This window comes from Artemia sp. Qi Xiang Cuo, chromosome 18 (assembly GCF_049724085.1).
Source record: "Artemia sp. Qi Xiang Cuo chromosome 18, ASM4972408v1, whole genome shotgun sequence".
Lineage (NCBI taxonomy): Eukaryota > Metazoa > Arthropoda > Branchiopoda > Anostraca > Artemiidae > Artemia > Artemia sp. Qi Xiang Cuo.
The window spans coordinates 57,784,350-57,797,845 of NC_142811.1; the positions used below are offsets into that span (position 1 = coordinate 57,784,350).

General features: G+C 33.1%; 1 protein-coding gene across 1 annotated transcript in view; it reads right to left on the minus strand.

Moving 5' to 3' along the window:
• Nucleotides 1-251: 251 nt before the first annotated feature.
• LOC148941697 (pseudouridine-5'-phosphatase-like) overlaps nucleotides 252-13,496 on the minus strand; it is a 33,203-nt gene continuing 19,958 nt past the window's right edge. Inside the window, exons 4-6 of the mRNA XM_089104035.1 lie at nucleotides 7,225-7,327; nucleotides 4,936-5,065; nucleotides 252-1,622 (exon numbers count right to left, since the gene is read on the minus strand). Of these exons, the coding sequence (XP_088960161.1) occupies nucleotides 1,434-1,622; nucleotides 4,936-5,065; nucleotides 7,225-7,327 (422 nt within the window). The 3' untranslated portion in view covers nucleotides 252-1,433. The remainder of the gene's footprint in view (nucleotides 1,623-4,935; nucleotides 5,066-7,224; nucleotides 7,328-13,496) is intronic.

Here is a 13,496-nt window from a genome sequence, read left to right on the forward strand (position 1 = left end):
TATGAGGGAGCAGCATACTCTTCTACCTTTGAAACAAAAATTTTGTAATTTTTGTAATTATTTTTTATTTTATTAGGGAGCAGCATACTCTTCTACCTTTGAAATAAAAAAAAAATTTTATGAGGGAGCAGCATACTCTTCTACCTTTAAAACAAAAATTTTGTAATTTTTTATTTTATGAGGGTTTCAGCCTACTCTCCTACCTTTGAAATACAACCTGTTTACCCTACTGCTATAAAATTTAATGCATCTCATTTTTAAGGTTTTATTCAAATTTAAAAATCAATTTCCCAAGAATATTTGAAAAAACATGACCAGTATTACAAAACATTGACGCAAACAAGCACAGGAACATCCAAAGACACTGAAAAAAATGACCCTAATAAGCTTAAACCCCGTCTTAATTGGTGTAGCGACTTGTCTTAATCGGCGAATAACAGCGCTAAAGATCCTTAATTTTGGTCGGGTGCGTAAATAAGTTTAACAACGCTCATTAACGCGAAAGTAAAACATTCTTATTTTTCTTTATTCATCTTAGTGCTGAACTAGCGCGCATCTATAAATTTGGTATTATCGGTGGTTGGAAGAGAGTACGGCGTTGCCTCTTCTATTCTTCTTATTTCTGTTAACAGGAATATAAATAAAGGAAAGGATGGTGTGGTCTCTTTTGACCACGAAGGTGAAAACATCTTTCCGAAATTTGCGCGTAAACTTGATAATCCTTCTACTCTTTCTTACACCATTTAAGACGAGGCTTTAGGCAGGGGTTTCCAAACTGTTCGGATAGCAGGCTAAATCAAGAACACAGACAAATATCCAGACGTCAAGCTAGGGTTCTGACAAAATGTCAGGATAGAGTCCAAATCTACAAGGGATCCCACTCATTTTAGAAAAGGGGTCAACAGGGTAATGGCTAAATACAGATGTGGCCATTATATAAAAACATTCGCGGATAATTTTTCACACTACATATTGGTGCATGATCTTAGAACCAACCCCTCCGGTTGCTAAAAATTTTAAGAATAGATATTATTTTCAAGGAAAATATGCAAAAAGTCAAAATAACCGAAAAAGGAAAACATACCAGGCAAAAACCCTCAGAAAAAGTATTAAAGTTCCTGGGGCAGTGTGGCAACACTGACTAATATATAGTAGTACCCTATATACTTCATAATTTAAAAAAAAAATGTAAAATCATAGGAAATCGAAGTTTCCAAGACCTATGGTGGGTCCAAAAGGCAAACATCGATTTTTTTATGGTCTTAGCACTTCAAGGTCCAAGGACCAAGTCTAATTTTTTTGTTAATATGTTAAAATGTTAGAAATTAAAATGTTAAAAATATTAAAAGGGATTCAAGGACCAAATCTAGCCAGCAGGCCACTTTTTGGAAACTTCTACCTTACACAATATTAGGTTATATGGCAATAAAGAACTACGTGGCAGCTGAATCATAGGGTGGCAGTCCGAATACTTCGGGTCTAAAATTTTCTAATCGGTCGACACACAATGTGGCTCTGTTTCTATTAACTTCGTCCATACGAGGATCTGGGACCATTACCACTTGCATACCTGCGGCTAAAGCAGCCGTTACGCCGTTTGGGGCATCCTCAAAAACAAGGCACTGGAACAAAAATAGGAACAATACAATTTTTACAAAGTTGACAGTTTTAAAAAAAAGGCATACAGAGAAGAGCTTTTAATAAAAGGAGCTTTTTAAATAAAAAAATCTCTCTTTTTTTAACAAAAACAAACATTATTATTAGACAAATTATAACAGTGATGACGAATAAGTAGTATTGAAAATAATAAATAGAACACAAATCTTAGCAAAATTCTATTTAGAAACTGAGGAGCTTCTTACAAAAAATCTGTTGAATCAAATATGTTATTCTTTTTAGTGGCTAAAAATCTCACATAGAGAACAAATGAGGAGCCATGTACTATTTATCTCTTTTTCCTGGCTAAAAATCTCACGTAAAGAACCAACGAGGAGGCATTTAATATTTGGCTCTTTTTACTGGCTAATTTTCTACAGCAGAACCAATCAAGTTTTAGATTTACAAGATGATCTACCTCACAGGAAATTGTCAAAATAAGTGATAAAAAAAGGGTAAAGAATACGGCATTGGAATTAACAGGCCCTACCGGCGGTGCTAATCTCCGTTTTTTGGCCCTTCAGCCAGGAACTGCAATAGCGGATTGGGGGGCTACCATCCTGTGCTTTCGTACACCCTTCCTGTTTACCTTCCCCAGATTTCTCCCGGTACCCATTTAGAGCTGGGTCGACTCTGGCTGAGCTAACAGAGTCACACCACTGACCCTCGTCCAAAACAAAATAATTGGGTATACTAGGATTCGAACCCCAGCCCTCTCGGACAAAGAATCCTAAATCCAACACACCAATCCAGTAGGCTAGGACGGCCTAGCCAAGGAATAATAAAATAAGTGGTAATATAAGTGAAATAAGAGATAAAATTAAGAAGAAGATAAAATAAGTGAAAATAAGTGATCGTATGCGAAAATCCGTCACGGATGTAGACGTAGACCAATGAAGTTAAAAAAAAACTAGTTCGAAGTTGACATATACTTAAAATATCGACACAAAATAAGGTGACAGGTAATATTTTCATTTTAAATTACGTATATGTTAATAGTAATAATAATAAAAAAAAAAAAAAAAACAGAACAAATTATGGCCGTCATTGAAGAGTTTGGAAATTGTGTAAGACCCCTTCCCCTATATTTAAGAGTGCAATATTACTAGAAATTCAAAAATAAGGAAGTTCTTTCAAATAAAACATGCATGCAAATAAACGTACAAATATGCGCACGCTTATCTACCCAGGAAAAGATTGCATTCATCGATGGCATTTATTTTCCAAGTTGATTAATTTTTCGTAAAGAATTTCTTTTTCATTTTTTTACATAAAGATTAAAAACAAATTTCAAAAATTTAGGTGAAGGAGGGGAGATTATACTTTTTTCTATTTATTCAGTGAAAATTGGCAAAAAGGTGTTTCTCGAAATCTAAGGATGACCTGACTGTAATGGGTTTCATGGTGTTAAACCGGGTGTCCATTCAGGAAAATGTAGGGGAAAGCGAGGGGGGGGGGGGCAAAATAAAGCTTATAGCAAACACATGAAATACTAAGGCTGTCTGCACGCTATATAATATATATATATATATATATATATATATATATATATATATATATATATATATATATATATATATATATATATATACATACATATATATATATATATATAAAATAAACAAATATATATATATATATATATATATATATATATATATATATATATATATATATATATATATATATATATATATATATTTACATTTCCATATATAGTTGTAGTTTTGGTTGTAGCAGACGCCCAATTTAAGAAAAAGAAAAGAGGAAGTATAATTAGCGAAAATAATAAAAATAAAATGACAGCCACCAGCTCAATAGAGTGTGGTTGTCCTTAGGAGTGAAGATTCCCAAAATATAAAACTTGATTTTCACCGACGACAGGTGTTGTAATGTTGATCATAAAAGTTTGCGTATCTGTTTTCCCAGTTCGAAATGGGAGCACTTGCGAAAATGTGATGCTACCATAAAATGTAGAATTTTGAAACAACAAAAAAAACATGAAGAAATTACCGTTGTCAGGCAGGAATAAAACGAGAGGGTTCCAAAAACTTTTTTTTTCAAATTTTGAGTGCTTTAAGGAGACAGACAAGGAACTGACTCCCTCTCTTTCCCTCCTATTTACTACGTCCATGAAAAAAATTCCCTGTACTTCTCATGTCCTTTTTATTTAAATTTACTTTGCAAAATTATTAGCTGGTCTAGTTTTATAAAGTACTAATATGCTAGTCTTCCTTTTTTATTTGCTTACTCATTTTTATCTTTTTGATAAAAAAATCAGTTTATAATTTAATTGCAATAAAACTTATAGAATAAAACCCTTTTTACAACCCTACCTACTTTTTGATCTGTGTGGCATGTTTGAAATTAATGTCTATTGGTAATCTCTCAATATGCCCTTAGTTCAAATATGTCCCACAAAAAAAAAAGAGCTTACGGTTTCTGGTGCTCTCTTGTCTGGAAGCCGCCTAGTGAAAACGAATAAAAATCTTGCGCCGGTTTTCTATTCCGGGATTTCAGCTTCCAAAAAAAAATTATCTATATATATATATATATATATATATATATATATATATATATATATATATATATATATATATATATATATATATATATATATATATATATATATATATATATATATATATATATATATATATATATATACATATATACATACATATATATATATATATATATATATTCTTATATACTATATATATATATTCATATATATATATATATATATATATATATATATATATATATATATATATATATATATATATATATATATATATATATATATATATATATATATATATATATATATATATATATATATATATATACATATATACATATATATATATATATATATATATATATATATATATATATATATATATATATATATATATATATATATATATATATATATATATATATATATATATATATATATATATATATATATATATATATTTATTTATTATATATATTATATCGTATACATATATATATATATATATATATATATATATATATATATATATATATATATATATATATATATATATATATATATATATATATATATATATATATATATATATATATATATATATATATATATATATATATATATATATATACATATATATATATATATATATATATATATATATATATATATATATATATATATATATATATATATATATTTATTTTTGTTCTTTATATATTTTCGATATGTATTTCACGGAAAAAAGTACTTACGTTTTCAGGTGCTGGTTTGTCTGGGAATCGACTAGCACATATCAAAAATATGTCAGGAGCAGGTTTTCCATTCTTTACTTCGGGGTCTGAACTTCCAAAGACAATGTGGTCAAAAATTTTGAAGAACTCTCTATGCAAAAATTAAATATATATATACGTTTAAAAAGATCTTTATAAATACATGCTGAATTATAAAGAAACTTACCCCAATTTAAGGTAACAGAGACGGATATTTATTTCAAAATGCTAATTTTTAAGATTTAAGGTAGAAATTATTGACTTTTAAGGTAAAACATGATTTAGTTTTTTTGTGAAAAAAAAAAGTTCCAACAAACCAAATTTGTATTTGAAATCAAAACAAAGAGATAAGGAGAAATAATATAATAATCTTTACTATAGAAAGGAGAGATTCAAAAGAAACCACTGAAAAACAGAAAACGAAGAGAGCATACTAAAAAGACGTGATAGAGCAGTGAAAAATAAAGAAAAAAATATGAGTTCTGGCAAATAAAGCTCTCTGGGTTCCTTTCAAAAGGTGCGACCTGTGCTGATGAATCACCGAGGGCATTAAACAGAATGGGTAGAGTTTGTACGACTGGTTAACAACTGAATTGACTAGGACACGCGTTATTCTAACAAAAACTAAGTCTTTAGATGAACTGGGGTAGATGAAGCGCAGTTTGAAACAGTTTTTTCAAAGTCCCAGAGTCCCTTTTCCAAAGGAAAAAGTCCCTTTTCGGTGAAACTGAACCGAGAAGGAAGGAAGAGCCATTGTTCCAGAGGCAATAATACCCCCTCCACGCACACAATTGGGTGTGTGTGGTGGGGATGACCAGACAAACGGAGGGGGGTATCCAAAATCGTATGGGGCGGTGACGGTGACCCCCTCCCCCCCCCCCCCCCCACACACACACAATTGAGATACTACAAAATGACAACTTAAAAAGACGAAATTTTACACTTGTCATATTACTTCTTGAATTTTAGCCATTGAGGATTTTTTTGCCTAAATTTAGACTTACTTTCTAAAATAGTGACAAACCTGCATTTTCTCTAACAATAGTGAGGAAGTTTTAATAGTAATACCACGTTTATACACTAGATTAGGTCGCTTAATCACGGACAACACTTTCTTTAATATTTTGGACAACAACTCAGACAACACTTTATTCAATATTTAATCTAACTTATATAGCAAACCAGGGAAAAGGAAGAGAAAAATAATTTAGAGTTCGAGCCACTAATATTCACCACATTGGCACGCTTTCGCCTCCTAGAAACTTACTAAACCGTTTTTGAATTTTACAAATAATTTAACGACAACTCTTGACTATATATACCATTATTCAGCCAGTTTCACAGTCTTTATTTTGATATTCATAATTTTTGTCATTATTTTATTATATATTAGGTATAAGTTATATATTATTATTACATATTATATAATATTTTATTATATCTTTTATCTATTTTAATTCTCATTAGTTTGTGCATTTCACTCTGAACTTGACAAAAAGTAATTGCATTATTTAACAACAGTTAGAGTTAATGAGCATTGAATTTGATTTACTTAGCCTACTTTTGGCTGTTTTTTAGTATTATTATATGTGGTCTGAATTCTGAAAACTGAATTCTGTTTCCCAGTACTCAATCCGATACCAAAAATACCAATACTCAGTAGTATTGTAACAGTGGGTCATCACTCTAAAACTTCCATATATTTTCCTTTAGCTGAAACTCATCGTCCAAATGCGGTCATGTCTTTTACTAATATCCTAAACCCAAGATTAGCCATAGCATGAAGAGGTTGCCATAGCATGAGGAGGTTGCCACAACATGCAGAGGTTGCCATCGTTCTAGATTATGGTTCCATCTGGGATGTGATTAAACTTTCTTCCCCCCCCCCCAAAAAAAAAATCCAAGAAAAGAAACTCCTCTCTCCATCTCTCCTAAAAAATAAGCTTTTTCAAAAAACTAAACTTCTTTCAACCTAAAAAAATAATCCAAAAACAACTTAACTTTTAAAAAGAAAGTTTCTTCCCTTTAAAAACACCCCAAAAAACATCCTAAAAAGAAACCTCTCTCCCTTAGAATAAGTTCTTCTAAGAGCAACATCACCTAAACGAATAAACTTTTCCTGAAAATATAAAACTTCTTTCTCTTAAAAAAAGCTTTCCCTAAAAAAAATCCCTAAAGATAATCTTTCTTTGAAAAAAAAAACTTCTTTACCCCAAAAGTAAAAAAAAAAACATTCCATAAAAGACAAATTTCCCATAAAAAAACCCTTACCGATGATTGGTCGTTTTCAACTTAAAAGTTTCTTCACTGCTACTGGTCGCAACTGCAATTGGGATGTTTTTGGATTTCAGATGACGCACCAGCTTTTCAGCTCCTATAACAAGAAGATTTGTAATTTCATAAAATGTTTTGAAATTCAAAGATTTAAAAATTTGGGCTTAAGGAATGTTTCCATTAAGGAATATTGACACGGGCCTTGTTTGTCTCAAGAACGAGCCAAGTTACAAATTGTAGGATCGTCTTGTATATTTTTATCTGAATTTTTTTAAATCTCTACTTCAATGTTTTCTATCCAACAGCACTCAAACAGAGATTTTATCTTGTTCATTTTGAGTTTCAGATCGATTTTATCACATTAAAGGAAGTCTTGCTAATTATCACCATACATTGGGCCAGCTACAAATACTACTGGTTCCTACTATTACTAATATTCCTAGCATTTCCCTGCTGAACCAAGCAACCTGGGGCCAAACAAAGCTACCCCTGCTCCTAATTTACTTCAACTTCTTCAAAGTTTTATTCTTTACCTCTTGAAGTTTTTTTCTTCCTTATAACCTTCTCCTAAACCACTAAGGGACGACTTTCTTTTCGTCTGGCACTAGATTGGTGACCAAAGCCACAATTTTGGCAATTTGTCATCCTCCATATTTTAGACGACCTAGCCATCTTAAACTTTCTTTTGTTACCCCCCAAAAGAGCCGGATTTAACCCATTTTTGTAAGCTTATTGTTTCCTTAAGACTTTCGGTCAGCAGCTGAAAATATAACATCATTTCTACTCTTCAGTCAAAACTAAGCTCTTGACCTAATTGCGAGGATTCTCCAAGGTGGTACTGCTTCCTCATTCTAGCTAAAGCCACCATTAATCTGGTAACATTTTTGCAAAGCTTTCAAAAAAAGAGAAAAAAGAAGATTATTGTCCACTACTTCAACGATACAAAGTGTGTTTTAATTTTTTTTTTGGTTTATTTGACGACGCATTTTCGCAGTAACAACATCCCTTATTCTTCTGTCTTTTGAAAACAACATTAACCCAAAAAAAGAACAGAAACAAAGCCGTTTGCTTTTTTAAGATTCTGTCAATGTCTGAACTGTATTTCAATACAGACTTTCAAGACAAAGTTCTTCCTAGTATCTTCTTAAAGTACTTAGCAATTAAATTAATTGTTACTAAAATAAATTGCAATTAAATTAATTAAACTAATAATAATATATAATTACATCATACATTAAATTACTTAGCAATCTTAAATACCAAGGACGTCAAAATGAAAAAAATTTTCCCCCCTGGATTCATCTTAGGCCTATTCACACCTAAAACAGGTATTCACTATCGGCCTGTTGCACAATTATTAAGATTACTTCGTTCCGAAAATTTTCTCCTTTTTAGCCACGCTGAATAGTAAAAGGAAATAAGCGGAAACTTCTTGTTTACAAACAAGCCTAACCAAACGGATCTAACAGTTATTTTATCTGCATTTGATCGCCAAGCAATAGCACAATCAATAGGGTGGTATAACCAATAGGACTACTGAACAAATATAGGCTAGAGGGAATATGTAAAAATGAGTGAAAATATTCCTTATTGTCCTATCTTTTGAAATCCGCGTTAACTGCCCCCCCCCCAAAAAAAAAAATTAACATAAACTAAGTCGTTCGCAGTTTTAATGCCTTGATTCCATTTTAGGTCCATTCATACCTGAAAACTACTACTACTACTACTACTAACAACTCATCGCAGCACCAAGCCGCCTGAGGCCAACACAGCTACGCACGCTCCTCCTCCACCCCAATCTATTCAAAGCCTCCCTTTTTACACCCGCCCACGAAGTTCCCATTTCCTTTAAATCTTTCTTTATGACGTCCTCCCAACCCAGACGGGGACGACCTGCTTTCCGTTTAGCCCTAGATGGTTGGCCGAAAAGAACAATCTTCGGCAATCTGTCATCCTTCATCCGAACAACATGCCCTAACCACCTCAACCTTTCTTTCATTATAGACCTAGAAAGCGGTATTGAACCACATTTTTCGTATAGCCTATTGTTTGAAATACGGTCAGTCAGCCGGGTACCCAGAACAATCCTTAAGCAATTTCTCTGGAAAACATCTAGCAAATCTTCATCCGCTTTTCGGAGCGTCCATGCTTCAGAGCCATATTTGACCACTGTCATCACTGTAGCTTCTAAGATTCTAATCTTGGTTTGCAGACTTATCTTCCTATTCTTCCAGACTTTTTTTAACTGTGAAAAAACACCCTGAGCCTTGGCTATTCTATTTTTAACATCTTCACTGCTCCCACCATCTTTACTAATAATACTACCAAGGTAAGTGAAACTGCCCATCTGATCAATCTTTTCATTACCCAACGTCACCTTTTCATCTTCACTTATTCCTAGCCTTAGTGACTTGGTCTTCCTAACATTAATTTTCAAACCAATACTAGCACCCTGAACTCGCAAAACCTCTAAAACTTCATTCATTCTGCTTAGACTTTCATCTAGAATGATTAAATCATCAGCAAAATCTATGTCCAGTAGACTTTTCCTCCCCATTTGATTCCGTGGTCTATCATTGCCTTTCTTCGGCTCTTTAAGACAGAATCTATCAGACTGTTCCATATAAAGGGGGATAGAACACAACTCTGCTTAAATCCTTATTTAATACAAAACCAACTGCTAACCTCATGTGCTACCTTAACCGCAGCAGTGTTATTCTCGTATATAGCACTAATCACTTTAGTTTATTTGTCCGGTATACCACACAAGGATCAAACCTTTACTAAAGCTCCTCTATCAACAGAATCGAACGCTTGCTCATAATCTATAAAACTGAGGACCAAAGGTATTTGAAAACTTAGGCACTTCTCAATTATTAACCTAAGAGTGAAAATTTGGTCGACACATCCTCTACCTTTTCTAAAACTGCACTGCTCTTCTCTTAAAACTTTGTCTACGGCATCTCTAAGTCTAAAAAGTATCATATTACTAAGTAATTTGATACCTACAGAGACCAGACTAATCCCTTGACAATTACCCCACTCACTTTTATCACCTTTCTTATAAAGTGTCCTAATTAAGGTTTTCCTAAAATCATTAGGTACTTCCCCTTTTTCAAAAATCATATTCATAATCTCCAATAACTTATTTCTAACCTCAGAGCCACCATATTTAAGAAACTCATTTACTACCCTATCAGCACCTGGAGCCTTATTATTCTTCAATCCTTTTAGTACTGTTTCTAATTCCTCCTCACAAAACAAATCTTCCTTCACATCCAAGGTATCACAAACTTTTTCATCTTCCTCTATATTTTTTCCTGCAACTCTATCTCGGTTAAGCAAATTCTCAAAATGTTCGGCCCATCTCGCTTTAGCTTTTGTCTTATCGCTAATTGCCACCCCATTCCTATCTTTAACTGGGACAAGTGCCAGTACAATATTTTACTATTATGCCGTCTAGCTGCATCTTCTAAATCCTCGGCAATTTTATCCATGGCCCCCACTTCACACCTCCTTACAATGCTTTCTCCACTTTCTTTACATTTCTTTTGTTTTCATGTGATCTATCACTCAGATAATTCTTGTACAAGTCCTTTCTCCTTTCTATTAAACATAAAGATTTTTCACTAATATTCATGACTGCTGCTATAGCTCACTTCCCTAATACACCTTCAACAACTTCACAAACTATTTTTCTAAAGTTATTACAACCATTTTCCACATGATAAGATTTTAAAATATTCATTTAATTATTCAAATTTTCAGTGAAATTGTCTATCAAATTCTTATCAAGTATTATACCAAAACCATAACTTTCCTAAAGGTAGTTATACTTCCTAAATTTAAGCTTTAAATTAACCCTTGACACTACTAGATGGTGATCTTTACTTTTAACATCAATAACAGCACTCCTATATACCCTAGTATCTTGTATTGATCCAACCAGTCTTCGATTTACTATAACATAATCAATAAGGTTTGCTGTCTTACCATCACGTGAATACCATGTTAGCTTATGAGCCATTTTATGACCAAACACCGTATTGGTTATAACTAGACTGTTATACCTACAAAATTGCAAAAGTCTGTATCCATTACTGTTTTCTTTTCCTACACCAAATTTACCTAAGCTGGGATACCATCTATCCTTATTTCTACCAACCTGGGCGTTAAAATCTACCAGCAATAACATCATATTTATACGAGGGACCTTGTCTATTTGCTCCTGTAACTGTAAGTATAATTAATATGAGTCACAAGTATATCCAACAGTAGGTTATAAAGGGGCGTATACTACTATAACTGATACCTTGAACTTTCTAGTCATAAAATGAGCAATTAGTGTTCTATTATTAATACCTTCCCAGCCTAAACAAGACTTAGCAGCTTCCTTATTCATCATGAGCCCTACTCCCTGTCTATGTAACCCATCCTTCCTGCCTGAGTAAACAAATTCTATATCACCTAATTTCATGCTTCCTACCCCTGGGATATGAGTTTCTGAAACTCCTAATAGATCTAGTTCGAATCGTCTGAATTCGTCAGTCAAAATGTCGATACGATAGTCATTTTTTAATGTCGTAACATTCCAAGTTCCAATTTTCATGTTCTTTAAATCATTGAAATTTGTTTCGCCTCAGGAAAAGCAATGATCCCGGATACCAGTGCAGGACGGGGATCACATATCTTCTCAAGTCTACACCGAAGTGCTTAAGCCGGCTTATAACCAGACAGCAAGAAGTCCCTGGGACCTCCATGAATGGAGGCTTTGTGCAATCCTGGGCCCATCTTGGTCACAACATGGTTTTCAGCGCTTGGCGATGCTCTTCTATCAACAAGAGTCGAAATCCTGCACAGACAATCTCAAGCCTATTACCTCCGACTATACCTGAAAACCGTGATTTTTAACGATTTTCTTTTGGCTGTTACAAAATTATTTAAAAATTTTCATTGCATAAATTTTCTTCTTAGTTGTAACACTACACAATCGTAAAAGGGAACAAGCAGACACTTTCCTTGTTTACAAACAAGCTAACCTAACGATTGCAACAGCCACTTTATCTGCATTTTATCGTCGAGCGATACAATAATCAACAGGGTGGTACAACTGCGGGATCGCTAGGAGTATGTAAGTAAGTATGACAGCACTAGACCCTCAAGGTCCAAACCAGCGGTGCTGATCTACGGTTTGTGGCCCTTCATCCGAGAAGTACAATGGGGGGTTCGAGTTTTGCCATTCTGCTTTCACACACCCTTTTTGCTTACCATCCCCATTATCCCCATACTTTCTTGAGGTACCCATTTAGAGCTGGGTCGAATCTGACTGAGCTTACAGAGTCATGCTACTGACCCCCGTCCCAAACCAAATAACCAGCCACGCCATGAATTGAACCCGTACCCCTCGGACAAAGGTTTTCGAATCCAGAGCGCCAACCACTTAGCCAGGACGGCTTTAAACAGATAGGTGTGTTAAATAAAGATAACCCAGTAGGAATCGGGAAAAACTTTCGTTATAAAAGTGATTATTTTTAAATCAGAAGAAAATAAAGATTCTGTTGATACCTTAATAGTTAAGTAAAGGGATAAATATAACAGAGTAACATAGCCTAATTAAACTTTCTAAAAAAATGCAAGGTAAGTCAATTAACTAATCTCGAATAATCCTAATAATACCCATATTAATGCACAGCTTACACTTACCACGATATACGGCTTTTGCTATGGTTATCAGGGAAGTCACAGTTTCTAAAGCTGAATGATATATTTTTCGTTTATTTTCTGCTGATTTTTCACAAGCGTTCCTTATTTCCAAACTTGGCGCCCACTAACGGGTAAAACTACATAGCTGCATATAGAGGTATGTTTTTATTAAAAATTATTTGACCAGGTCTTCCTAATTTTTAAAGACGTATATAGTTGAGTAAGTTTTCACTAAACCAATTTAACAAATCAGATTTCACTTTTAATGTCCTGAGTACTTTAACTGTGTTTCTTAATTTAATATTAAAACCTTAACCCCGACCCCCTCTACCCAGAAAAGAATAAAGACTTTCCCAATTTATTGATTGATTCGTCTTTTTCATTTGCCTTTTTTAAAATTGTTTGTTTTTTTGTTGTCTTTTGACGTGTTTTTTCCCGGTTAGGAATTTTTCCTTGTTTTCTATTTCACACTCCCCTTATTGTATTTTGTATCATACATGTTTTACATAAATTATCACTATTATTAACCACCAATGCTTGTATCCTTTCAACAATTTTCGGTTAAA